The 26,520-nt window shown below is 43.1% G+C and overlaps 1 protein-coding gene across 1 annotated transcript; it reads left to right on the plus strand.

The window, feature by feature from the left end:
* Window positions 1-22,227: 22,227 nt before the first annotated feature.
* On the plus strand, window positions 22,228-24,354 carry slitrk1 (SLIT and NTRK like family member 1; the record flags this gene model as incomplete). Its single annotated transcript, XM_080053215.1, has 1 exon — window positions 22,228-24,354. The coding sequence occupies one exon, from the start codon at window positions 22,228-22,230 to the stop codon at window positions 24,352-24,354; it is 2,127 nt and encodes a 708-aa protein (XP_079909341.1).
* Window positions 24,355-26,520: the final 2,166 nt, after the last annotated feature.

Raw genomic sequence — 26,520 nt, forward strand, 5'->3', positions numbered from 1 at the left:
ATATGTGGCCTGTGTGCATGTTTCAAGCCTGATTGAAATTCGAATCCGCCCACACTTGCCTTTTGAACTGCTGGTTTGAGAGATCTTGAGAAATAAATAAAGAAGTCACTCTTAAAAGCGGTGGTTCGTCTTTTAGCGCGCTGTACAATGTTGTGGGGTATTTGTCTCTCCGAGGGGGTTTGATCAAACGGTTATCAAAGTTAAAAGGCCCTTCGGTCGAACACTGGCTTATTCATTGTTATTATGGAGTAGGGCCTTTTGCTTCAAACGAAAAAGCTGTTCTAAAGACATAGTGAGTATCTTAGCTAAGGGGGATGCATGACGGAAAGGGGCTGCTTATTTTCAAAGGGAACAAATTAGCGCAGGCGGACGTGCAAAAGGCCTATGTCGGGTCTTTGGCACTTTAAAAGGCTCCGCATGTGCTGTTGAAAAATGCGTAAAAAAAGCACTTACATAGGATTCAAAGTAGCGGTTGTTTTACTAAATATTTGCTTGTGCTTCCTAGAGGCTTTTGTAGATTTACAAATACCTCTTGTCGTTTTTTTTTTGTTTATTTGTGTCTCAGGTGTTGCTCTCTTCACTTCTGTTTTTCCTATTCTATACTGTTTTGTTGAGAGGAGCCTGGGACTTAAGAATTTCATTGGCCAATGGCTGCTGCTGTAATTGTTGTGCATAGGACACATAAACTATCTTGAGTCTTACACTAGTCCTTCTGGATTGGATTCGGTGCCGTGAAATTAAACAGGACAGAAATAATGTATATATATATATTCAGGCCTGTTCCATCTCTGCTTCCCCTTGTTATTATAGTAAGATTTTTTGTCATCTTTTCAGAAGGCTACAGTATGTAAAAGCCATATCTGCATCTAGCTTATTTAGACTGGGTAAACGCTAGAGTATGCTACCTTTTCCTGAACTGTATTTTCATTTTTCAAACCATCTTGCCAACTCCCAATCATCGAACCACACGATGATACACCAAAAAACACAGTGATCTCGCGTATGGTTTCAAAGGGGAATACGCACCGACACAAAATAAAAATTAAATAAGTCATAACCCCTGGAATATTTCCTCTCGCCGCTCATATACAGTAGTGAAATATTAATGGCGACTGCCCTGTGCTTAAGGTTTGTGACATTTTGATTGACATCTCTTAACAAGACCGCGGCGCAACACTGTACCGTCTATCTATCAGCATCGGCGTGTCTGTCTCACACAAATTAGCTCGGAGGGATCATTCAGATAACACTTGGGGATAACTGGAAGATTTGCAATTTAACAGAAGGAATTTTTTCTTAAGAAATACTACATTTCTCTTGAGTTCAATGATGCACGTACAATCATAATTTATGGCATGGCGATTGCTAAAAGATGTATGGTGAAAATGTGGAAATCCGACCTGGCCCCTCGGTTCGATGATTGGCTGAGGGAAATGGTGGGAATTTTACACGTGGAAAAGCTGAGACACGAGATGTCTGAACACCCCCACAGATTCTCCGCCGTATGGGGCCCAGTGCTCCAGCACAAAGGAAAATAAGAAATTATGTGTTTACTTATTATGTTGTTTGTTATAAATTTTATGTAAAAAAATTGCAAAAAATCATAAAAAAAAGTTTAAAAAAAAAAAAATAATATTGTCAGGTTTTGAGATGTTCATAAATAAACCATGTAATCAGGCATTCCTATGTGTTTGTTATTGATTAAAAAGGCAATGTAAAAACGGCACACAAAGTTGGCCACAAAAGAAGCGTATCAATTAACATTATGAGTTAACTGCGAGTGACAAGGTGTGTGTTGGTTTTTGCGTGTCTGTTTTTGTATCATAGGTTTTTGTCATTCGTTTTAATTCTGTTGTTTTGTGTTCATGTTTTGCATCTGCAGGTGTGTGTGTGTGTGTGTGTTTGCATACAAGTGTTTGCGCGTATATGTTCATTTTTATGGGGACCATTATGAAGCATTTTTATCCAGTCCCTTTTGGTTAAAAAAAATAAAAATAGCTTGGCCTGTATCCTATAAATAAAATATACAGTAAACAAACAAAAAAAAAAAAAAATCGTAAGCAAAGTGTGTCATATTTACTGAATGTCCTACTGTGTGAACCATTAAGTTGTTAGTAAATAAGCTTGTTCTTTAGCTTAAGTGTAGTTTTTAGACAATGACTACTTTCATGCATCTTGAGAAGCTAATATATGGTTTTATACCATCTATGGGTATAGAATACAGCTTCCAGACTACTTCAAATAGACGAGATCATATAAGCCCTGTTTTAGCCTGTGAGTATCATTACAATTAGCCCATTTTTAAATCGCATTATCGTTATTATTTAGCCTAAGCTATCCTTCTTATCCTTTCTATGGATGTTTGAGCATCCTGATCCCAAGACTCCAGACCTTTTAATTAAGGTTGTGTGCACCACAGCGAGAAAAACACAAACTGAATAGCAACTATACTGTTTTTTTCTACGACTTACAATTTCAGGAGATAAAGGCCATTTTTTTCTTCACCGATACAATAGTTCCTGACCCACAGTGAGGCCAAGGTCAACTCTTGATTGCTCCCTTATTGTACAAACGCGACACTCATTCAAGAACGATTGTGTACACACTCTCTACCCATGTATAGCAGGGGGAGAAAGAGACACTAAAGAAAGCGGTGATGTAAGTGAATTGGCGTCCTCTAAAAGGAACCAGAGGAATGGAACAGAGGCTAGATGGAGAATAGTTGAGGGACTGCATTTTTCTCTGGCATCCCCCACACGCTGTCTGCGGACAGGGGAAGAACACATTGTAATGAGTGTCACATAGGTTAATGAGGTGGCTCCTTTGGGGTGAGGCCGCCATACCCCGGAACTCTCTCACCTCTAATAGAGATAGAACTCACTCTCGCACACATTTAGATACAGGGACACAGTTAGAGTTAGCCTCCCATGCTGTAAGTATTGAGGACATTTTAAAGGTGGAGTCAGTGATTTTTTTGTCAATGTCACTTCATGTCAAGATCAGTGAATGTCTCCTCACGATCCACTTACCTGTCCGTATTGTGTGAGCGTTGGGAAATAAATCTAGTTTTAACGCACAGCCTAGGCTCTGTAAACTGGTATGTCAATAAAATTGTATCCACAATAGTTAGCAACATTCCTGTTTTACAGAGCCTAGGCTGTGGATTAACACTGGATTTTGGCACAAACACAGTACAGACAGGACAATGCACAGTGAGGAGATATTCACAGATTTTGACTAAAAAGTGATTTTGACAACAAGCATCACTGACTCAACCTTTAAGGAAGTGCAGTGCAGTGCCCGTAGGAAGCAGGTAAACAAAAAGATATTAGACAGTGTGTGTGTGTGTGTGTGTGTGTGTGTGTGTGTGTGTGTGGGACTTGTGGGCGCGCTTGGGCTTTCGGTTTACCTTTTAAACGGATATTAACGTTAACGTGTGAGTTGAAGTCAGCTGTGTGTGTGGGACTTGGGCGCGCGCTCGGGCTCGGATATAAAACACTTCGTGGAAACATCCGAGATGTTTATTCGGAGATTACTTAATGCTCCGTGCTCACTGTGGCCTTCAGTCTGCACATGTACTTCTAAAAACTTCACAATGAAGGATGCAAACCTTTGTGCTGTGCGCAAGCAATATCCGGAAGCTCATGTCGATCTGACTAAAACTCAGAGAGATATGCGAGCCACAGACAGACACACAGACACACACATAGACACACAGACAGACGTTTCTTGCTTTATAGATAAGATTTATAGACAGACAGACAGACAGACAGACAGATAGACAGATAGATAGACAGATAGATAGATAGATAGATAGATAGATAGATAGATAGATAGATAGATAGATAGATAGATAGATAGATAGATAGATAGATGTCCCCCATTATTTTCCCTGTCAAAAATCTTTGACAGGGAAAATAATGGAATTAGATATCCCCGTCACAGGCACATACAGACTTTTCATTTCAAGCGTCTCATCCATTATATACACTTTTTTTTAAACCGCATATACACGTCTTTGTTGTACTTGGCCCGATCACAAATCTGATTTCATTCCGTCTTGATTTTCCCTGGCTACACACACACACACACACACACACACACACACACACACACACACACACACACACACACACACACACACACACACACACACACACACACACACACACACACACACACACACACACACACACACACACACACACACACACACACACACACACACACACACACACACACACACAGTCCGCAGGCAGTTGTGGAAATGCACCTTAAGAAAAACCATCTGCACTTTAGTTACATCAACAGTTAAGAAAGCTAAAGCGATAGAGAGGCAGAGAGAGAAAGAGAGAAAGAAAGAGAGAAAGAGAGAGAGGGAGAATGACAGCTAACCTCAGCACAATGCTTGCTAGTTTCAATCCACTACTTTATGTGAAAATATTAAGAGTTAGTTGCATTCATATAAACAATTAGTGGAGCTATAGTTTTCAGGTCTGGGACAATATAAAATATTGCGGACGAAAGGGGCGCGACAAGATTTCAATCGCAACCTCAAACGGAGGAAAAACAATGCTGTTTGTTTTATGTGTCAGTGCGAGGAAGGTGGCAGTAGTTTCATGTCCCAGTGTGCAACTATTTTTAGACCCTTGTGTAATTCATTTACGTCACAATTTTTTTTTCCCATTCGCTCTCTCCCATTTGAAAAAAATATTTCTGAAACTTGCTTACCGATGTAGTCTAACGAGACACATATTGAAAATGATACTAGAATGTGTGTGAAATGTATTTAAATGGGATCCGTCCTACAATGCTTTGTGAATGCACTTACACTCTTTTTTGAATTCCTGATAGCACCCTGATTGTTGTGATAGCTCGGGGATTGGACCCACAAGCAGAACAGAAACCCAGGTTGTCAGTTTAGAACAATGTTTGTTTCACGCAGGGATCCGCAACAGACTGGCATGACACTGGACGGCGGAATGGCGTAGCGAGCATAGGCAGGTGGACATACGGAAACCCGCAGGCAGGCGAGCAGGAAAAAGGTGAACAGCGGAGGCAACTGGCACGGAAGAAAAAGAGGAACAGAGTTACAACTTAAGTAGAGAGGGTCTGATTAGCCAACGATCCTCACCTGGAGCAGTATGCCCAGGAGTGCCGCCACGCCCACATGCCAACAGGGACACAGACAAATAGGAGAACAAGAAGGACAGACAGACAAGGGAGAACAACACGGTCAAAGAGGACTGTAATGCTGGGCTTACACTAGAGGACTTTTAAAAGACTTTGAAAAGACTGAAGACTGAAACCCTCTTACATCTAAAGACAATCAACTCACACCTGAAGACAACTAGTCATTAGTTTTCAGTCACAGAGTGAGATTTTGAAAAGACAGGGGGTCTCCTATTGCAAGACTACAACTAGATTCCCTTTGAGATTAATATTATTTCCGCAAACGTGATAGTGATTATTTAATTAAAAAACGGTTAATTCAATATTCCCAATAACTTTAACTCCTGACCCTGTGTTTGACGGTAAAATGTTAAGGTTGCGCGGCTGTCAGCCTGGTTCTCCCGCCGAGGCTTCAAGGAAAAAGTGTCCGAAATAAGTCCCTGCCCAGGCGGACACAGCTCGCGACTAATGCCGCTCCTCCTACGTCGTGCTTGGTGCATGCGAAAGTGTGACAGTGTTTACGTCATTTCGCTTGAGCCAACCCCTTAAAACTAGCGATGATTTCAAACATGTTTGATAATGTCGGAACGTCAAGACGGGAAGAAGACTGAAATCGGGTCGGATGACCACCTTAAGGCCAGGACACACCGGCCCGATAATCGCCGTCGGAGAGTCTGGAAGGGGCGGGGACACGAATCTGTTTGGTGTGTGCCGTGACGTCGGTCGTCGCAGATGTCGTCGGGCTTCTTCGGGCAGTCTTTCAGTTGGAGCAATTTGATTGGTGGAGGGCTAGCGAATCAGTGAAGCCGGGTGGCGGGTAGCACAAACAGCTAACAACAGTTAGCCATTGTTTTAATGTGTTTGTTTGTTTGTTTCGTTCAGCGAGTACTCACATGCTTCAACCCTTGTTGACTGCTCGACACCATGCTAGACACTCTCTACTAAAAATGGTGCTCTTTATGGTCCATGAATATAAATACGTATTTCTATCTATGTTTAGAGAGCTGTCCCATAATTTCCGGCTTCCGTATTTTTTTGGGCCACAATACAGATTAGCGCCGCCTGCTGTTATGTGGACATTACGTCCCGCGCAAGCGCATAGCGTACGGAAAGTCAGTAGTTGGCTCGGTGTGTTCTTTGGCCGCGACGGGCAGACTGGAGCTACCTGAAACGGCAGACTCCATTTTCGGGTAGTCGGACCAGTGTGACCTGGCCTTTACACCTAACGACTGAGATTACGTGCGCGCGCCACAACTCCAGCACAACTTCTGTGATTTCAGTCCGACATTGGAAGATTGTCTGCGACTGTCAAATTGCGTGAAAAGTCGTGTAGTGTAAGCCCAGCATTAGTAGCAAGGTCAGACCAACCTGAATTTTTTTTAACAGCACTCCAAGCTCACTCTTTCCTCCAGCTTTTAACAAGAGAACTTGTCAGGGAAGCCAAAAAGAATTCAGCCTAGGTCAGTTCAAGCTTTTGAACAAATGACTCATGCTTGTTGGCTTTTCTGCCGAGCCCCATGCAGTCTCTTTGTGCTGCTTTCAAACAGCGATTTTTGGGATTTTTTCAAGTTAAAATTTTCAAGCAGTTACCTCCTACTAAAGCCGCCAGTATGCAGGAAAAAAAAATAGCATACAAAAAGAAGACATGTTTCAGATCCCTTCAAAATGTTCTATTTATTCTATATCTTTCTTTCCACTTTTGGTAATAAATTGCTACTGAAGGGATTGAGTCATCCAAGATTTTGAAGTTTTGTCGCATTTCGAGACCTTGCGCGACCTTTTGACCAACTATCTGTCGCCACATCCCCCCTCTCTCCCCCCCTATATGTACACTGCGAATCATGTGAGTTGTATATATAAATAAAAAATGTAATACTTCTTGGCACAGCTGTGTTGTTTATGTGACGTAGCCCCCTTCAATCCTTCTCTTATATATTTAGGTACGTGTGCAAACTTGCTTTTACAATCTGTATAGGGATCGAGGGATCTCACAGCAAACAGAAATGATGTTTTTGCGAAAGATTCTTCTCTCTCTCTCCAAAATATTTTTTTTAGCTCAGCGTTTGAGGGAGCAGTAACACTAACACTCTATCTCCGAGGAGCAGGTGTGTTTCGGAAGGCAACTGTTGTGATTGTCATCTATTATAGAGAAGCCAAAAAAAGACCAAAAAGTTTGCAAGCGCTCCTCTGGAAGAGAGGGAAAGTGGAAGCAGGACGGACACACACACACACACACACACACACACACACACACACACACACACACACACACACACACACACACACACACACACACACACACACACACACACACACACACACACACACACACACACCGGAGGGGCCCCATGTGCATTCATATGCATGCCTTCAGTTTTGTTTTTTTGCATTCATTTTTTACGCCACAATCTGTTGAGCTGCGTCTACTGGGTCCAATCTTTAAATAATAGATGTATTAGAAAATTGAGCATTTTCTACCACTGTAAAAGCCCCATAAATAAATCAAAACAACGATGGAATGTACACCCGTCTGTGCCTGTGTGTGTGTGTGTGTGTGCGTGCGTGTGTGTATGTGTGTGCGTGTGCGCGTGTGTGTGTGCCTGCAGCAACAACAACATGTAGCTTGCTTTTATTCCTGCATCAGTGCTTGGACATGTTTGGTGCACTTCAGCTCCCTATTAAAAGGCCCCTCTTTACAGGCTTTTTTCATGTTGTCATCACACTCATGCCCTCCCATGTGCTGCAATTGATTTTCTCCCCATCCATTATCCATTAAGCTTAGGTCCGCCACGGCTACTTTTTCAAAATGAAATCTCTTTTCGCAAAATGACTGATTAGTGTTAGACCCGTAACCAAAAGACTAACAGAAGAGTGTAAAGCCCCCCCCCCCCCTCCTCCCTCCCTTCCCCCTCAAATCAATGCAATTGGATTACTCCAACTGAGCTCCCAAAGTGTCATTACTTCATTTTATAGATCTATAGCGCGCTAGTTAAATGGGGCCAATTATCGCAATACACTGAAACTAATTTGATTTTTTTTCCCAGAATCCCACTATCATCTATATTTCAAGATTTGTGTTATAAAATTACTGTCTAACATTAGCTTAAATTTAAAAAAATCCCCCCGCTGTTTAACCTATATTGTGATCGCACAACATAGTTTTATTTTTTCTTAATGATAAGACTTTTGGTGAGATGTTTTGCATGCGTACTATTGTGCTGTAGATGATATGATTACTTGTTTTCGTTTGGAATATTTCATCATTGTGCCACTCCTTTTTTCCCTCGCATCATCCCTCGCTCTAGGTACATCTTTCTCCATTTAAATTGAATTAGCTGGCTACCTGACAATTAAAAATGGTGCCATCCGTCTTCATTCACGTGCCCAAGCGCGCTTCTTGCTGACAAGGGGGTCAGAGGTGACATGCCATTTGGGGTCAACATTCCGACCGACCCGCTGTGTGTGATTTATCACCTCGCCAAAGTCAGCTCAATTAGTTATCCTCATTGTGAAATATCTCAAATCTCCCTTTACAAAAGGACATATGCAGTATACAAAACAGTGACATTTTATCATGTCCATTCTAAAGGTGCACTATGTCACTTTGGGTTTGTCGGAGACATGAGCATTTTTATATTCTCATAACAGAATAAACACACTTTACTCACAGGGAAATCAGATCACTGGAACACTGTTTGAAGTTAGAAAGCTTCCTAGTAAGTAACTGTTATACTGTTGTGTTTTTTTTTACAGCAGCAGGGCCCACAGTTTGTAAACACACATATTTATAGTCGTAACTACCAAGTCCCTCAAGATAATTTTATGTGGGATTTATAATGATAGAAGTATTCAAATCAAATATGTTTTGTAAAATCTGGCTGCTAGCTCTGCAAATGTAAACAAGAAAATCCCCATTCCCCTTAAAACTACCATAGTGCACCTTTAAGTATTATTTCAGGTGCTCATATATGACGTAATTACAATAAAAGTATGAACACAAGCTCCCTAGATCTTACATGTTAAATCCTCCCATCACATCAGCCCACAATCCCCTAAGCAGCCAAATCAATCTGTTTTGTATCAAGGGCCAAAACACCAAAACACTATAAGCCACGTAGCACAAGGTACAACACACGCTGCTGACAATTAAACCCCCAAAATAGGCCATTGGCGGCTAATTAAATTAGCCCGGTTGTTTGGAAATAATTTGTTTTTCCTCTTGCCCTGATTATATTTATATTTATTTACTGAAGTATTTTCAACAACAGAAGAATTGGCAGGAAATTGATTCGTGGAAAAATTATGTTTTTTTTAGGAAACCAGAAATTTCTAAGTTCTAAGAACTAGAGGTACAAACACGGTAAAAAAAATTAGCATATGCACGCCGTTGTTAATTTGCCTAAAGCTGACGTACTATAGGTTTGCCTAGTACTCACACCTTATACAATTGTACTCACACTGCCCACGCTAGGTCGCAGCAGGGTGACACACCAAACAAACAAAGACGCCTGCAGTGCAACTGTCTAGCGCATAACAGAAGAACACAAAGCAATACTGTGAAACCACAACAACAGAGAAAAGAGAGTGGATAGCCACACAAACTAAACAAGGACACGTCAAAACTAGCGTGTAGGATTTTTCTTTCTGTGTGATATCTTGGCACAGCATGATAATCGCCACACCATCTATCATGATTATGAAGTCTTCATGTACCCACAACACATTCCAGGTTGTAGCCAGTGCCCTCCCTGTAGATTGACACTTCACCTGTTAACATGGGGCCGGCCTACGCACCTCGGCAAGGGCCCTCAAGGTGAACGCACATTGATTTATATCCAACAAGCGCGCAAACACACACACACGCAGGCACACTGATCAAACACACACACACACACACACACACACACACACACACACACACACACACACACACACACACACACACACACACACACACACACACACACACACACACACAGTCAATAAGTTGACAGGTGTCAAAGCTTTGGCCTCCCTCCCTCCCTCTCTCTCTCCTTTAGCCCCCTCATCTTTTTCTTTTTTTTTCTTCCAGCATTCCTTGAGCAGCCAGGACTCCAGTGTGCCCCCCTGAGTATTAATTATTTGTATTGCCCGGGCTCTGATCTTGCTGTTCTCCTGTTAAGGATTTTGCATGGACGGTGTGTTATAGGCACGGCATGTCTAATCCTTTATGCCCGCAGAGAATTCAGCATCTCCTATATAATGAGAGGGACATGTAAGAAAGAGTTATTATAAAAGTTCAGTAAGCCTGCTAGTTGTTGCTCAGATTTTCCTTGCACATGGTTAAAGCTTGATGATGCACTTCAGAGGCAAGCAGAAGATTATTTTTTTTTGGGGGGGAGGGAAGCTTGTTACCCCCTGTATCAAAAGTGTTGGGAGATATGCTATATAGAACAAAAAGATTTAGCGATGAACTTGCATTATTCACACTGCCAGGGACACTTTGAGGCATCAGCACCAGCCCTCAAGTGACGCCTCGATTAAGACACCGATTCTGATTACCATTACTGAAATCCCAAGGTCACCCCCCCACACACACACACACACCTCCCCACACACACACTCGCTCTTTTCGGATGAGGGGTGTTCCAAGAGCCCATTTCATCTGCGAAAATCTTTTGAGTTCCCCGTTTGAAGCTCAATAGTCGGTGCTTCAGACGGCGATTCACATGTAATTAAATGTTCTCAGACTAAAGTGATAACTGTTACCAAGACTAAAATGTGTTTTAAGCTAAATCTACTGGAAACTAGCAATGATTTTAATTGACAGCACTGGCAAAACAAAAAAAACAGAGATATTGCTACAGTTTATGATCCCCTATGCATATTTATACATTGTAAATAATCATGATATTAGGTATCATGATTATCAGATAGGAGAGAAAAAAATTATGGAAATCATGGTATATTGTAAAGTGACAAGACACATTTGAGGGTTCAGTGATTCTTTATAAAGAGAAGAATTTCCCGCAGCTGTGTTCATTAAAATTCATGAATCAATACTCTGGGGGTTTTTTTTTGGCCAAAGTGTCTGTCTGTCTGCTGCTAAATGTTTAGCTGAAGGACAGGCTTTGCGCTGAAGTGGACATACACAATGGGGATGCGTGACTGTGTTCAAAGCCTAACATTTTATTCCGTGTGTTACGTGGTAGGCTCTCAGTAAAACACGGCATTTATCGAAAGTAGATGTTTACGATCTTAAAATTCCCTTTAATCTCATCTCTCCACGCTTCTGCACAGACATTTTCATTTTCCAGGAGATCATTTAAGACTCTTTCAACACAAACCCACTCAGTCCTGTACCCATGATCCTCTAGTTATACAGTACTGTTGTACCAAAGAAACCCCCAGATGTGTCTTAGCTTTTGCCTGGATATAATAATATATAACCTCCCCCACCCCCCCACACATACACACACACACACACACAAGCACACGCACTCTTAAGACCGTCTCAATTAATAAGTACTACAGCTGACTCCCCGGGCATCACAGCTAATGAGAAAAAGTTCCCCTTAATATTAGCTTGTTCGTCTGCCTTGCTTCTGATCCACTAGTACTCAACCTTCAGAATCTATAACATGATAACCATCGCATTATGAAGGTGGATATTGTCTATACTATACAGTACAGAGGAGATTTTGGAGAATTACAAGAAGTATGTCACTGTTCGTAGTGCCGAATTCATGAATTGTGCGACTTTTCTAGTGGCTAAATATCTGGAAATGTTCAGGGCCCCAAACTGTAGAAGTGTACCATGTTTCATGCTAACAATTTGGCACATATCATCTCCCATAAAACAGTACTTTAGGAAGCAGAACATTGGTATAAAGGTATGGTTAAGAAAGCCCTTAGAAAATAACTTTCCACCACTTGGATTCCTTAAGACTTTTAGTATGTTATCAAGTACATATCCATGAGTGAACAACTGTTTGAGATGTCCATCCATATAGGCCATGCCGCTGAGCAAAGAGTTGAGTGTAACTGTCTGTGGTGCTGAGTTGAGAATTCTGACAGTGACTGCTTCAGAATCTTTAACATGATATCCGTCGCATTATAGGAGTACAAGCAGCAAGTGAATATAGTAAACTGTATACAGGACAGAGGAAGTGATTTGGGAGAGTTTCAAAAAATGATGTCACTGGCTCTGCATCAAAGCAAACCGCTTCACTGTCTTTGGTCCTGTATCAAGGATTTAAGTAGCTGTCTATGGTTCTGATTTAACACAAGTATCTTTATCCACTCTGGTCTGAAATCACTCCCTAGATCACTGGTTTACTTCTCTTTATGTAAGATAAACCATACCATTGGATACAGCTTACTCTGTACTTAGCAGTTAAATGCTGTTTCAGTTGATGGTAGAAAGTAGAGTGTGGAAACTACATGTCCCCATATGGAATTTAAGGAAGCACTACTGTATAGTGTGCCTGATATAAGGACACTCATATAACATATAGTGGGCTACATAGTGAATATGGAGTGATGCGTCACTGTCCATGATGCGGAATCAAAGAAAATATCTTCCTGTCCTTTTAATCGCGAATCAAGAATTGTGTGTCGGTAACTATGATCGACTGCCACCGTTGATTGCGTATCACTGTTTAAACAACACAAAGATATACAAATTATATTATTTATTGAGCATGGTGCTCGTATGGTTTTCAACAGCGTGTATGTTTTGACAGTAACCTTTTCCACTTGATTATTCAGACATATTCATTTATTCTGCCAATTATAGTGATGCAGCATCTGGAATGCCAATATCTCCACTCATACCTTGTAACTCCTCAACCTCAGCCATCGGACATCTATATTACACAGAGGGCAATGCGGCCCTTTTAAAGGACAATAGAACGTTTGTCAATTGTTCACTCAAAATGTTGAAATGTTGTGTTTTCTTTTCTTATTTTCCCCTCTCTTCTAACTAGCACACAGTTCACGTCAAAAAATTTAAAGACTGGCCGCAAAACACATCCTGCCGACATCATCACCGACAGACTAAGTGCACAATGAAATTATGATTTCAAACATAGCGAAAAAGTCAGAAAAACATTGAAGGTCAACCTGCTTTTAGTAACAGCCATACACTCCATGACCAGGCGGAAATGACTGAGTGCCCTTTGAGGAGCCACTTTCATCAGATTCCTCGAAAACCTAACAGGATACAACTATTTTTATTGCATTGCCTGGAGGCCAAAAAAACAAAACACATTAGGTGCATAGTACAGTATATAAACGGCAACATGAAAACCATGGCATGTAACAGTAAGGCAGAGGACATATTAAAGGGACAAGGGCCAATCATGGAAGTGAGTTGAAGCCTAGTTTGAAGATCATTCAACAGTATATGTCCATATTAACAGACAGTTACTATCATAATTTTGACGAATTGACATCCATACTTTTGCTTTGAATCAAATGGTTTTGCCTTGCCAAGGAAGGAAAAAATGCACTCTTCGGAAAAACACGGCGACAAGCACAGGGAGTGATTCGTTCTTGGGTGAAGTGAAAAAAAAAAATGTTGAGACGGACAGATACATATGTAGCTGTCGTACCGCAGATCCGATGATTACCACTGCATTACATAAAGGCTTCAGGGCTCTAAAGGCTGTGCATGGTCACATAAACGACCGCCACCACGAGAGAGAGAGAGAGAGAGAGAGAGAGAGAGAGAGAGAGAGAGAGAGAGAGAGAGAGAGAGAGAGAGAGAGACACAGAGTGAGAGCTGGCTGTGTATATATATTGTCCTGTGCTGGAGAGACCCATTAAACTGTCCCAGTGATCCACAGTGTGTATAAACACATGTTTGAGCGGGGCAGCGTTAGTGTTATTACATAAAACAATAAAACCCATGAGCAGGGGGGCCTGAGCGCCGTTCACTTGCGGCGCCATTTTTTTTTATTTTTTATTGCTATTTTAATATTTATGATCAACTTGACTTGTTTGAAGCCGATTGATTTCAAAGCACAATGACAATGTTGGAGCTTTAATTGAAAGTTTCTAATACGCCAAAGGGGCCATTTAGGGGCCTGCTGCATGTTTAGCTTATAGCTATGAGAGAAGATAAAGAAATAAGCACCATGATTGAAACCCACACTAAAGTGAGACGTAATCATTTTAAGGTTCAGCCTTGAAATAAGGACTATGCCAGGGCCACATAACCATTGGCAATAGAGTATACCTTTAAACCTTAGCATAGTCCAAACATTATATTTTTGGCTAGTTTCTTCTGGTTAAAAAGCCTGCTTTGTATATTAAATGTGCTTCAAGCTAATATAGTATATGCATTTGTTTTATACTCAATTATTATTATTATTGCTTTTTTGTTTAAGAGTGGTGTCCAGTGGTCTCAATTAGGATCAATCGTATTACATACATACAACGCTCGGTTTGTATTCCTCTCCACATAGAAAACTAAATAAATAATCACATACCGCCGTAGTAGCTACAACCCTGAGGTAATGCATTCATAGTTCATATATCAACATGATCACTTCTATCGACATCAGACGAACTGGGGCTTGTCAGGATCATCAAAACTCTCTTGCTGGAAAAAACTACATATCCCATCGGACAGGGATCTTTGTCAGGGATCAGGGCTCGCCTCTGATTTGGCTTTCCGGTCACAACCAATCAATTGTCAGAAGGGGGAACTCATTACTGACATGTTATGAACCCTCTTGACGATCTAAGGTTATTCGGCAAAGCGTTTTTTTTTTTTTTTCTCCGATGGGGGATTTTGACCATTTCACTTTCCGACTTGATGATGTAGAAGGTTATCAACCCGGGCTAAATGACAGAGAGGGAAAAAAGACAGAGACAGTATTCTCTATTCAATTCATCCCTGACTTTCTTCCATATATGGGACACCATTTTTAATTGTGGCAGAGGCTTGCAGGATTAAAAAGGTGGAGTCGGCTTGTTGTCCAAATAATTTTTTTTTTCAGAAAATCTGTGAATATGTCCCTCACGACACCTGTCAGGATTGTGTATGTGTGTGTGTATGTGTGTGTGTGTGCTGGAAAAGTGATCTGGTGTTGTTACACAGCCTAGAGTCTGTAAACTGGTGTGTGTGTGTGTGTGTGTGTGTGTGTGTGTGTGTGTGTGTGTGTGAACAAAGGGGTCCCCACCAAAACTAGCAGACATGCCCGTTTACAGAGCCTAGGCGGTGTATATAACAATTGTTTTTTTTATTTCCAGCACTCACCCACGGACAGGTAGCAGATCTTGAGGAGATATTCACTGATTTTGACAACAAGCATTCTCCAGAATGGCGGACTCCACCTTTAACCCCAACTTAAATCTACTCTGTTCTGGTGCATTGTGGGGCATTTTTTAGATCCAGACAAACATTTAGTGCTTAGCACTTATCCTATCCATGAAATAGAGATACAGAGAGAGAGAGAGAAAGACAGAAAGAGAGGAAGAAAGAGGACATGTGGTATACAATTACAAAAAAGGCTGACTCTGCTTCACTGACGGCCCATTTAAAAAGGGATGTAATGGCAAACACGCCACTTGGAAGCAAGGTGCCCTCAAACAAGATGTAGGCCAGGGCTTTTATATGTAAATGTTTCCACATAGGCAGACTTATATGGAAGATAAAAGGAAGTTTTTTGTGAGGAGCAGACAACAGTATGCTGCAGGAAATAATTGAAATAAATAAATGAAAAATACACAGGAATACACCAGGAACAAAATGTTACCATGCAAAAGGGATTGTGAATTTGGATCAGACTAAAGGCTGTTACTTCTCGCTGACAGAGATGCGCACGAGAACTCAAGTGCCAAACTCCTCACCGCGGCACACGTCACACGCTGTTACCATAGTAGCGCCAGCTGATTTTCCTCATTGACTTCAGACTGACCAATCACACAATAGTTCTCGGACAAGCTGCAAGAAGAAAGTTTGGCTCGGACGATGTGTCGAGAACAAGCTGCGAGAACAGCTGAACAAGAGCTGCGAGAAGAAAATGACGTCATTTTCTTCTCGCAGCTCTGTCACCGAGAACCTTGTTCTTTCTTCTGGTGGAGTATGTAACAGGCTTAAGGAGCTAACACATCGTTTTGGACCCCATTATGTCAGCAGTGATACACACCGCAATGTCATATGAGGCATCGGTAAAATGTTTCAGTAGCTATAATTAAGTTGCTCCCCTTTAAGGCCAGTGAGTGACTAACACTAGTGTCAGACTTTGTCATGTCCTTAAAAAACAGGGTGTTCACAGAGAGTGGTATGACGAAAAATAAATGTAATTTTTGAAAATCCATTACGACCTCAGCAAACTCACTCAACTCACACTCTCTCCCCCATGGTGTCTGTCTGTCTGTCTGTCTGTCTGTCTGTCTCTCTCTCTCTCTCTCTCTCTCTCTCTCTCTCTCTCTCAGCTGAGTACCAGCTGGAGAGTCCAGGCTAATTTTGAAAACAAATGATTCTCCCGGGTCACAACAGTCTTTTTCCCGTATTTTCAACCAATTCAAAATATTGATTTATTTTTTATTTACTCTCTCTCTCTCTCTCTCTCTCTCTCTCTCTCTCTCTCTCTCTCTCTCTCTCTCTCTCTCTCTCTCTCTCTCTCTCTCTCTCTCTCTATCTGACACACTTCTCAACTCATCTGACCTTGCAAGCGGGTCAAGCTGAGAGTTGCGTTGGCGTGCGAACATAAGTTTGTGGACGGATGTGTATGGATTAACAGTCAACTATTTCTGCTGATTCCCCATACGGCCCTAGCTAGCTACTCGATAGGATCGGGGGCCGGCCGCTTGCTGTATCTGCCAATATCCGTATTGACTTCCAGTCTGCACTCGACCCATCTTTTTCTGTACATGACACATCTACAAGACCCATGCTGCATGATTAAACATAAAAAAAAAAGTATTACTGCAGTAGAAGATTCAGAGATAACGAAGAGAAATGTGTCGAGAAATCAAACAGACTTGAAAAATAAAAATACTTTAGTACTTTTACTACTTTTCTTCATTGGGTGTGTGTATGAAGTTTGTTCTACTTTGAACACGATTACATATCAAACCTCAACTTTTTTTTACTCATTAACCTACGTCTTAGTGTGTGGTTCCTGTCTGCTGTAAAATCTATATATTTTTTTTCTAAATGAAACGCTTGGCAAAGGGGGTGTCAAATAACGCCCCAAAATGTCTTGATCAAACGTTATCTGCATGAATCATCATCGCATGAATCATCATCGCAAAAAAAAAAAAAACAACCAAACAGCCGTGCCTCATTTTGAATGCCGACTGTGCACAGTGAGCCGAGCTGATGCGAAAAACAAACGTAACATGGCTCCTGACCTTTCTGTAATTACCAGTTGAGTATTTCTGCCCCTACAAAATAAAATAAAAACTCCCAGCCTTTTCTATTAGGGCTGGGGGGAAGAGAGTAATTCTCCATGAGATGAGGGCACACATCTGGAGCAAAGCTGACGTTGCACCCCCGCCCCTACCAAAAGAAAAGAAATTCAAATCTTAGATCGCAAATATGGGAATATTAAATATTGCTGTTTGATGATTTTCTGGTTGTGGAGATTTGGATACAGTACCGCGACTTGTTGTTCGGTCCGCTACCTGTCTGTACTGTGTGTACCCTGACATTTTCTGGGGGGCTCTGTAAATTGGCATGCAATCAAAGGGTATGTGAACAAAAAGGGGCCCACCGTAGCTAGCAACATGACTGTTAACAGAGCCTAGTAGGCAGTGTATTAACGCTGGATTTTTTTCTTCTAGCGTGCACACAGTACGGACAGGTAGCGGATCGTGAGGCGATATCACTGATTTTGTTAAGAAAAAAACTATTTTGACAGCATGCATTCTCCAAAATGCCTGGCTTCACCTTTAATTAAAACGATGGAGAAGACCTAAGGGGAAGGTCAGGCAGGTTTTTTTTCCACCCAAATGACATGGTGGCTAAACCTGATAAGATCCCAAGTTTCTTTTGATTACATCTATCACAGACCAGTCCCTTATATTTGACATACAATAACAAGCAGCCCACTCCAGCTGCCTTGAAATGTGTCAAAAATGTGTTTGACTCAATGTCTGTCACGTGGCACACATACCAGTGAGTGAGTGGTAATCGCCAATATTGACCGTTTAGAATGATCCGACAGAGCTGAGTGGCAGGACGGGCAGAGGGGGGGAAATTGCGAGGCAATCTCGTAGCATAACATCACCGCCCGGATTGTATGGCATTGATCGCCATTAGGCTTATGTCTCTAATGGCATAACCACAGCATCCAAAACAACCATTACGAAAAAAGCCGTCGGAAAAAAAAGCAATCACCCGTTTCATCTGAAATGTTGGATTGTAATTATCTCAAAGGAAATGGAATAACAGACACTCCGGCTTGTCGATAACAATATGAGGTGATAAAACGTGAGAAAAAAGCAAGAACTGAAAAAAAAAATGCAGACCCGAGTCTGAATCATTTCACAATTAGGTTTCTCAAGCTAATTGAGGCAATTATCACAAACACACATCAATCATACCCCTTTCTTTTATTGCCTTTCTTTTTTAACTTTCAAGCTGCAGTCTATTGCCTGTATAAATTGAAGTTGTCTGACGTCTTGGTCACAACAAGCTGCTTCAAAAACACTGTAGCCTATATAGATCTCACAGCCCTGTCACACATTTTAAGGAATGACACGTTTGAAAAGAAAACTCCACTTATTTGGGCATTGCGCTCAGATAATCGCAATTGATTGAAATAACAACCAGTGACCTTATCTCGCCTAAATTTCCCACAATGCAACAAAACGACATCACTCAAGGCTCATTTTTCAGACTCCAGCTGCTCCCCTCTCGTGAGACACAAGTGGCTTTTTACGGCCCCCAACCCTACTCCCTGCAAACATACTATGATGTGTATCCCTTCAAGTTCCCCATGATTTCTCGCTCAGTGACTTGGTTGGTGCCTCCCAGGGTTTTTTCCGGCTCAGTTGTATCCATGTGGAACTGAAGAAAAAAACCCTTTGGTAAATCCACCTTTCTGACAGGCGTATTTCTCTTGGGGGATCAATGTGTGGTAATCAAAAAATGGGATCACTCCCAAGCTGAAACAGTTGTAACCGAGGGGATTGAGACTGTGTAGGCATGAGCGAATCCAATGCGTTGAAAACTAGCATATAGGCTATCAAAAAAAAAAAGCTAAGTGGCATTTGTTCCATGCTATAAAGCCTACTTATCCCTATTTAAATACATACAAAACAGGGCTTCACCTTGTCTGTGTGTGTGCGCACTACTAGGACTGTGGACTGAGTATGCCAAAGTGACGTTTCAGCTCCTGCGGTCCCACTTCCACACTAATGCAAGTGGACAGTGTCTGCATCACATCATGACACGCTGGACTCTCGGCACAATCACCCCCTTTGGGATTATGTTAAACTACATTAATCAAAAGGAGGTGGGAGACATACGCAGATCTTTTACCAGAGCAAGTAATGCATTCAAAATTTGATTTGAAGTACAAAATCGGGAGCAAAATTTACATTATTAACTACTTATTATGCATATTTCCCCTCATTCATACTTCTGAATTATATTTATTATATATGATACTGATTATAAATAGCTTGTAATGGGAGAGGTATTCAAATGTTAAGCACTTTAATGTTACAGCTAAATGTGGGACTCATTTTTAACCACGTTCTATAGCTACTGCTGGACGGCTCCATTTATAGTTATATTTTGGATTGAATTTGCAAAGTACTGGTTTAGACAGACAGAAAGAGCTATAGGAGCTAAGGAGATAGACATGCCTTTGCCAACAGGTAGGCAGACTGTTTGACAGGCAACAGCAGACAGAGAGACAGACAGAGAGACAGACAGAAAGGCAGGTACGTGGGTAGTGAGAAGCCAGTGGGGCATAATGGGAAATGCTTTACAGCCCTATGTAGGTGGTCCTAACGATGTTTCGCTTATTGCTGCAAGCCCCGCTGATTCTTTGCTGGAATCTCCCGACAGCATGGCCCAGATTGGGCTCTCAGTGTGTGTGTGTGTTTGTATGTGTGTGTGTGTGTGTGTGTGTGTGTGTGTGTGTGTGTGTTTGTATGTGTGTGTGTGTGTGTGTGTGTGTGTGTGTGTGTGTGTGTGTGTGTGTGTGGGTGTGTGTGTGTGTGTGTGTGTGTGTGTGTGTGTGTGTGTGTGTCCATGTGTTGCTTTTTGAAATTGATGTCAGAGAAAGAGTGTGAGAGAGAGGATATTTAACCTAGCATCCCATTTTTATGCCCTGCTCATAATTCCAACTGAGAGCTGCAGATGGAGAAGGGGAGGGCGAGGGGGGATGTGTCTGTTGTGTGTGTGTGTGTGTGTGTGTGTGTGTGTGTGTGTGTGTGTGTGTGTGTGTGTGTGTGTGTGTGTGTGTGAACCCCCCATCACCCAGCACCCTCTCCCTCTGATGTAATATTCTCAAGTATGAAGCATCATCGATATAGCAGATGAGAGAATATGTCCAAACTACTTTCCCATTTCTTTCTCTCTCTCACAGTTGTAGATATATGTTTTGCAAAAGGAAAAACCACACACACACACACACACACACACACACACACACACACACACACACACACACACACACACACACACACACACACACACACACACACACGAAAAAAAACGTCACGCACACATGCGCATATAGGGGCCACACTGACGCATCGTTTGTGTTATAGTCAACAGTTTTTTTCTTTTTTTTCTCATCTCCTCTCCGCGCCGGACTGAGGCATGCCGGTATAGCGGATTATTGCTTTTACCGCATTCAACAGTGTTTTCCAAAGCGGCGAGACGAGCCTGTAGCAGCAGAGAGGGCACACACATGAAAGAGATCCGCCAAAAAACTATACCGCCAGCCAGCCTATGCTTCTGGGAATGGATGATGGGGGGGTTGGGGTAAAGGAGGGGTCGATTTGAGGCATTGAACTGAGGTATCACGATCCTTTTAATGTGAACATCTCGACCAGTGCTTTTTTTTGTGTGTGTTGTTGCGACGGCGACGCACGCCGGTTGCTTTGGACACTTCCAAATTACCATGGAGCTGCGAGCTTTGACAGTGAAGAAAACAACGCGAATTCAAAACAGGAGCCCGGATCGGTGCTAGCAGCTAAAAAAACCCCTCTTTTTACGCATTTGGATTAAAAATGACCCATAAAGTGTGATTAAAAAAAGAGAAGAAAAAAAATCTCGCCCCTCTCTTCTCGGCATTCCCTCAGTCGACGTATTTTTTAAAATTTTTTCTTTTAGTTTTGGACATTATAGCGCAGCAGAGGGTGTCAGATTGTTATTTGTGAACACCGCGCTATAGGATGAACACTCTCTCCGCTTGCCTTCTTGTGTGACTCCCGCGGACCGATACAAAAAAGAAGGGAGAGAGAGAGAGAGAGAGAGAGAGACGGAGGAGGAGAAGTGAGGGGGGGAGGTAGAGAACGAGCGAGGCAAGACGCCGAAGGATGTAAGGGGGGATGCGGGTGTTTCGCAGCGGTGGCATCGCTGATCTAAAGCTCCAGCGTGTGTGCATGCAATTCAGCACCGGACAGCTCCCAACGACGACAAGGATTTGGTCCATTTCTTTCCGCCAAGGTCAGTTTATTTAGACGAAGAAAACGAGAGAGGGAGAGAGAGAGAGAGAGAGAGTGAGAGAGAGAGAGAGAGAGCGAAAAACGCCAAAAAAGATGTGTTGGACTCAGTCACTGTGGCGGGCTGTTTTTTGTCATCTCTGTCACCAACACGCGGAGGAGCCTGTAAGGATTCACTCGATGTGAAAGAGACCGTCTTTGTGGTGGCTTTATCTTTTTCAAGTCTGGACGCCTAAGTGCAGGTTAGATTGCAGCATGGATATACATACATTCAAAGACTGCCTTAATTTCTCCCCCTAAATGTCTACACCTCCTTCTATTCTTTCCATCCCCACCATATTATTGATGTAGAGACGAGAAGAAAAAAAAGAAGGAAATCACAGCTTCCGCATGTCTTGAAACCCCGGGAATGAATTGCTCACGTTGATAAAAATGCTGCTCTGGATTGTTCTGCTGAATGCGGCTCTTTGTGTTGCGGGCGGAAATGTGACAAGGGACGTTTGTAAGGAGCAGATATGCTCTTGCAACGAAGTCGAGGGCGACCTGCACATAGACTGCGAAAAAAAGAGCTTCGCCACTCTGCAGCATTTGACTGGCCCGAGCTCGCATTTCTATCACCTGCTGTTGCACGGGAATTCTCTGTCCAGGCTTTTCCCCAACGAGTTCGCCAACTTTTACAACGCCGTGAGCCTGCATCTGGAGAACAATGGCCTGCACGACATCGTGCCCGGCGCCTTCCTGGGACTGCAGCTGGTGAAGCGACTGCACATCAATAACAATAAGATACGATCGTTCAGGAAGAGCACATTTCTGGGCTTAGACGACTTGGAATACCTCCAAGCCGATTTCAATCTACTGAGGGATATTGACCCCGCCGTTTTCAGGGACTTAAATAAACTTGAAGTGTTGATACTTAACGACAACCTCATCAGCGCGCTACCTATAAACGTGTTCCAACATGTGCCCATAACGCACCTCGACCTGCGGGGCAACCGAATCAAAACGGTGCCTTACGAGGGGATCCTGGAACAGATCCCGGGCATTGCGGAGGTTCTGCTGGAGGACAACCCGTGGGACTGCAACTGCGACCTGGTGTCTCTGAAGGAATGGCTGGAGAACATCCCGCATAACGCGCTCATTGGGAGGGTAGTCTGCGAGGCCCCCACCAGGCTGCAGGGCAGCGACCTGAACGAGACGTCAGAGGCCGACCTGTGCCCTTCACTGAGCGGCGGCCTGGACACCAGCCTGGTCGCCCCTCCCACCCAGGAGGAGACCTCGCAGACGGCAGCCCAGGCCCCGCGCCCCACGCCTTACAAGCCCACCAAAGGGGATGGCGGCAGCGGGCCCCCGACTCCCGGCGGCCACGGGCCCAAGAGCCGCTCCAAGTCTCGTGAGAACTGGCAGCTGAAAACTAAGCCCACTGCCGGCGCGACAGGTGTGAACGGCGACAGCGAGCAGCAGCTGCACAACGTCACGTGCCCCCAGCCCTGCAAATGCAAGCTGGTCGGCTCCAGACAGGGGCTGGGGGTCAACTGCGAGGGCACAACGATCGAGAGCCTGTCCAGCCTCAGGCCTAAGCCCGTGGCCGCGCACGAGTTGAACATGAGAGATAACAACATCCACGCAGTGAAAAAGAACCAGCTGCTGGGCTACTCCAGCCTCAACCTGCTGGACCTGGGTGGGAACAACATCAAGGTGATCGACAACAGCACTTTCCTAAACCAGAGCGAGCTGCGCTGGCTGTATTTGGATAAGAACTATCTGGATACGCTCCTGGCGGAGATGTTCGTGGGCCTCGTCAATCTGGAATATCTCAGTTTGGAATACAACGACATCCAGCTGATAGTGGCGGGCGCCTTCAGCCCCATGCCAAACCTGAGGGTTCTGTTCCTCAACAACAACCTGCTGAAATACTTACCCGTGGATGCTTTCCTTGGGATTTCTTTGTCTAAAATTAGCCTGCATAACAATTACTTCCCCCACCTCCCCGTGGCTGGAGTGTTGGACCAGCTCAACTCAATCATACAGATCGACCTGCACGGCAACCCGTGGGATTGCTCGTGCCACATCGTGCCCTTCAAGCAGTGGACGGAGAAGCTGGGGGCCGACGTCATCGTGAGCGACCTCAAGTGCGAGTCGCCAGAGGAGTTTTGGAAGCGCGACTTCCGCTACGTGCGGAACGACCTCATGTGCCCCAAGCTTTACGACAGAGTGTCCCCCACCCCGCTGGCCAAAAACAGCACTTTCACCCTGGACGCGGGCACGCGCTCGAACTCCTATTTGGAGCCGAACAGGGTCTCCATCTCGGTGCTCGTGCCCGGGCTGCTGCTCGTGTTCGTCACGTCCGCTTTCACTGTTGTAGGAATGCTTGTCTTTATTTTGCGGAACCGAAAGAGATCAAAGCGGAGGGAGGGTAACTCCTCCGCCTCGGAGATCAATTCCCTGCAGACAGTGTGTGACTCGTCTTACTGGCACAGCGGCGGGCCGTATAACGCAGACGGGGGCGCGCACCGGGCCTTCGACTGCAGCACGCACCTCTCCGCGACGAACGACGCGTAAAGAGAGGGGGGCTACTGCTGTATAGTCTAATAGAACAATGAGCCGACACCAGACTGGATTACAAACAGTGTCCACAGACAAGACTGACGCACACGAGAGACACAAACAAGCGAGAATCCTCCGCTTTTCGTTTGTCACACATGAACACAGACTTCTTTGTGTCTTGTTTTCTCCACTTGAACCAAGTAAGTCGGTCCGCTGCTGCACAGGCCCCACTCTGTAATATATGTATATGCCAAGCCCCCATGGTTTAAAAGCCCTCCCTCCCTCCCTCCTCAACTATTTGCCGCAATCGGACTACGGATCTGTACGAGACAGAACAGAGGGAGATGAAAAAAGGAGTGAGGTGGGGGGGAAGAGTGTGGGTGCGCGCCTGTGTGTGTGTTTGTGCCAGAGAGAGAGTGTGAGTGAGTGAGTGAGAGAGAGAGAAGAGAGAGAGAGGACCCCGAATGGTGCACGAACGCATGAATGTAAATGTAAATACTCGGACCGATGTATCATAATCTGCATGATGATATTTCGCATGGTTTCAACACACACACACGACGGCGAGGAACCATAACCACCATAACCAACAAAGAAGCGGAAAAACTCGACCCTTTCCATGTTATATCAATATGACGACAATATATAGATATTAAGAAGTATATATGACTATTACAAAGTGCCATTTCTCTATTTTTTTTTGTGAAACCTGCAGTTAGGATTTGTATTTGTTGTTTTGAACTTGTTTAGGGGGAACATAGGGGGGAGAGAGAGAGAGAGAGAGAGAGAGAGAAAGAGAGAGAGAGAGAGAGAGGTGAAAACACAATTACGCATAAGGATGACTGTGGGAAAGGAGCGAAAGAAAAAAGGAAGTGACGCCGTCAGTTGCATGTTCTTTTTTCTGTTTTGTTATCATTTGATTGTCGATAAATATTGGGGTTATTTATACCGTTACTTAGGCGGTGCAGACTAAAACCCAACTGTGTCTGCAGCAGCCATCATCATCTCCTTTATGAATGTAACAAAAAAAAAAAAACTGTTATTTTATGGTGTGTGCCAATTGTTGAAACTTTCAGATATTCAAGACATGCATATGAGCATGACCGATTGACGTCACTCAGATGCTTTTACTGCTGCAACGTTAATGTAGCTCAAAAATAACAGTTCTGTGGTCTTCTTTTGTGTGTCAATGAGTATAGCCTGCTTTGGGTGAGAGTTAAAAAAAAACAAAAAAAAAACAAGTAGTCATTTAAAATGGGGGGTTTCTACCATCATATTTTTTCAACAACCGAGCAAAAGAAGTGTTTTCAATTGAGCTATGTAGGAAATAATTCGATCTATGTAAGCAGCTCTGCAAGTAGACTGATATAGAATAGAATGCTTTTTTTAAAACGTCAGAAAAAAAGTATTCCTCCACAAAGAAGAAGAAGAAAAATAAAAGAGGGAAAAGCTTATGGCTATGATTCACTTTCATCATATTGTGAGCTTTTGTAAAGCCATCTAATCTTGTGCAAATAAGAGAACTGAAACTCTCTGTATTTACTACAAACTGTGCTTGAACTAGGCCGTTTTTTTTTGTTTTATTTTGGAGGGGCAGGAGATTTTTTGCTTTCTAACAAATGGAGGGGGGAAGAACTCCATGTGTGTGGCAAGTTCGTACAGGTGTACCTTTTAGTCTGCTGGTGGGGGCGCGCGCACAAACACACACACACACACACACACACACACACACACACACACAGGTGGAGGTAATTTCAAAATGCAAGATGCCTTTGTTTTTTTCAAATTCAGCATTTTAAAAATCGACCACGCACTCTTTCTCTGGGGGTTGTGTGGTCTATGTGGGCACATTAAAAACAACAATGCCATGACTGACTGAACACCTGTTTTTCTTTTTATAGTTTTTTTGTTTTTGCCGAGCTCAGCTGTTGGGTCTTCTGCTTAGCCTTCACCGCTTTTAACTGAATATGGATGTGTGTTTGTTTTTGCTGGGGGGCGGGGGGGATAAAAAGCATTGAAACAGTTGGGGCATATACTTGCAGTTTTCCAAAAAAAAAAATTCCCTGTATTGTCTGAAACATGCAAGGAATGTGCAATTTGAATTTTCTGTTTTAGATTATTATAATAATGTAAAACTCCAGTGCTAAGGACATGCTTTCATTTTTTTTTTCTTTAAAGAAA

The sequence above is a fragment of the Ammodytes marinus genome (genome assembly GCF_949987685.1).
Source record: "Ammodytes marinus genome assembly, chromosome: 24".
Taxonomy (NCBI): Eukaryota; Metazoa; Chordata; class Actinopteri; order Uranoscopiformes; family Ammodytidae; genus Ammodytes; species Ammodytes marinus.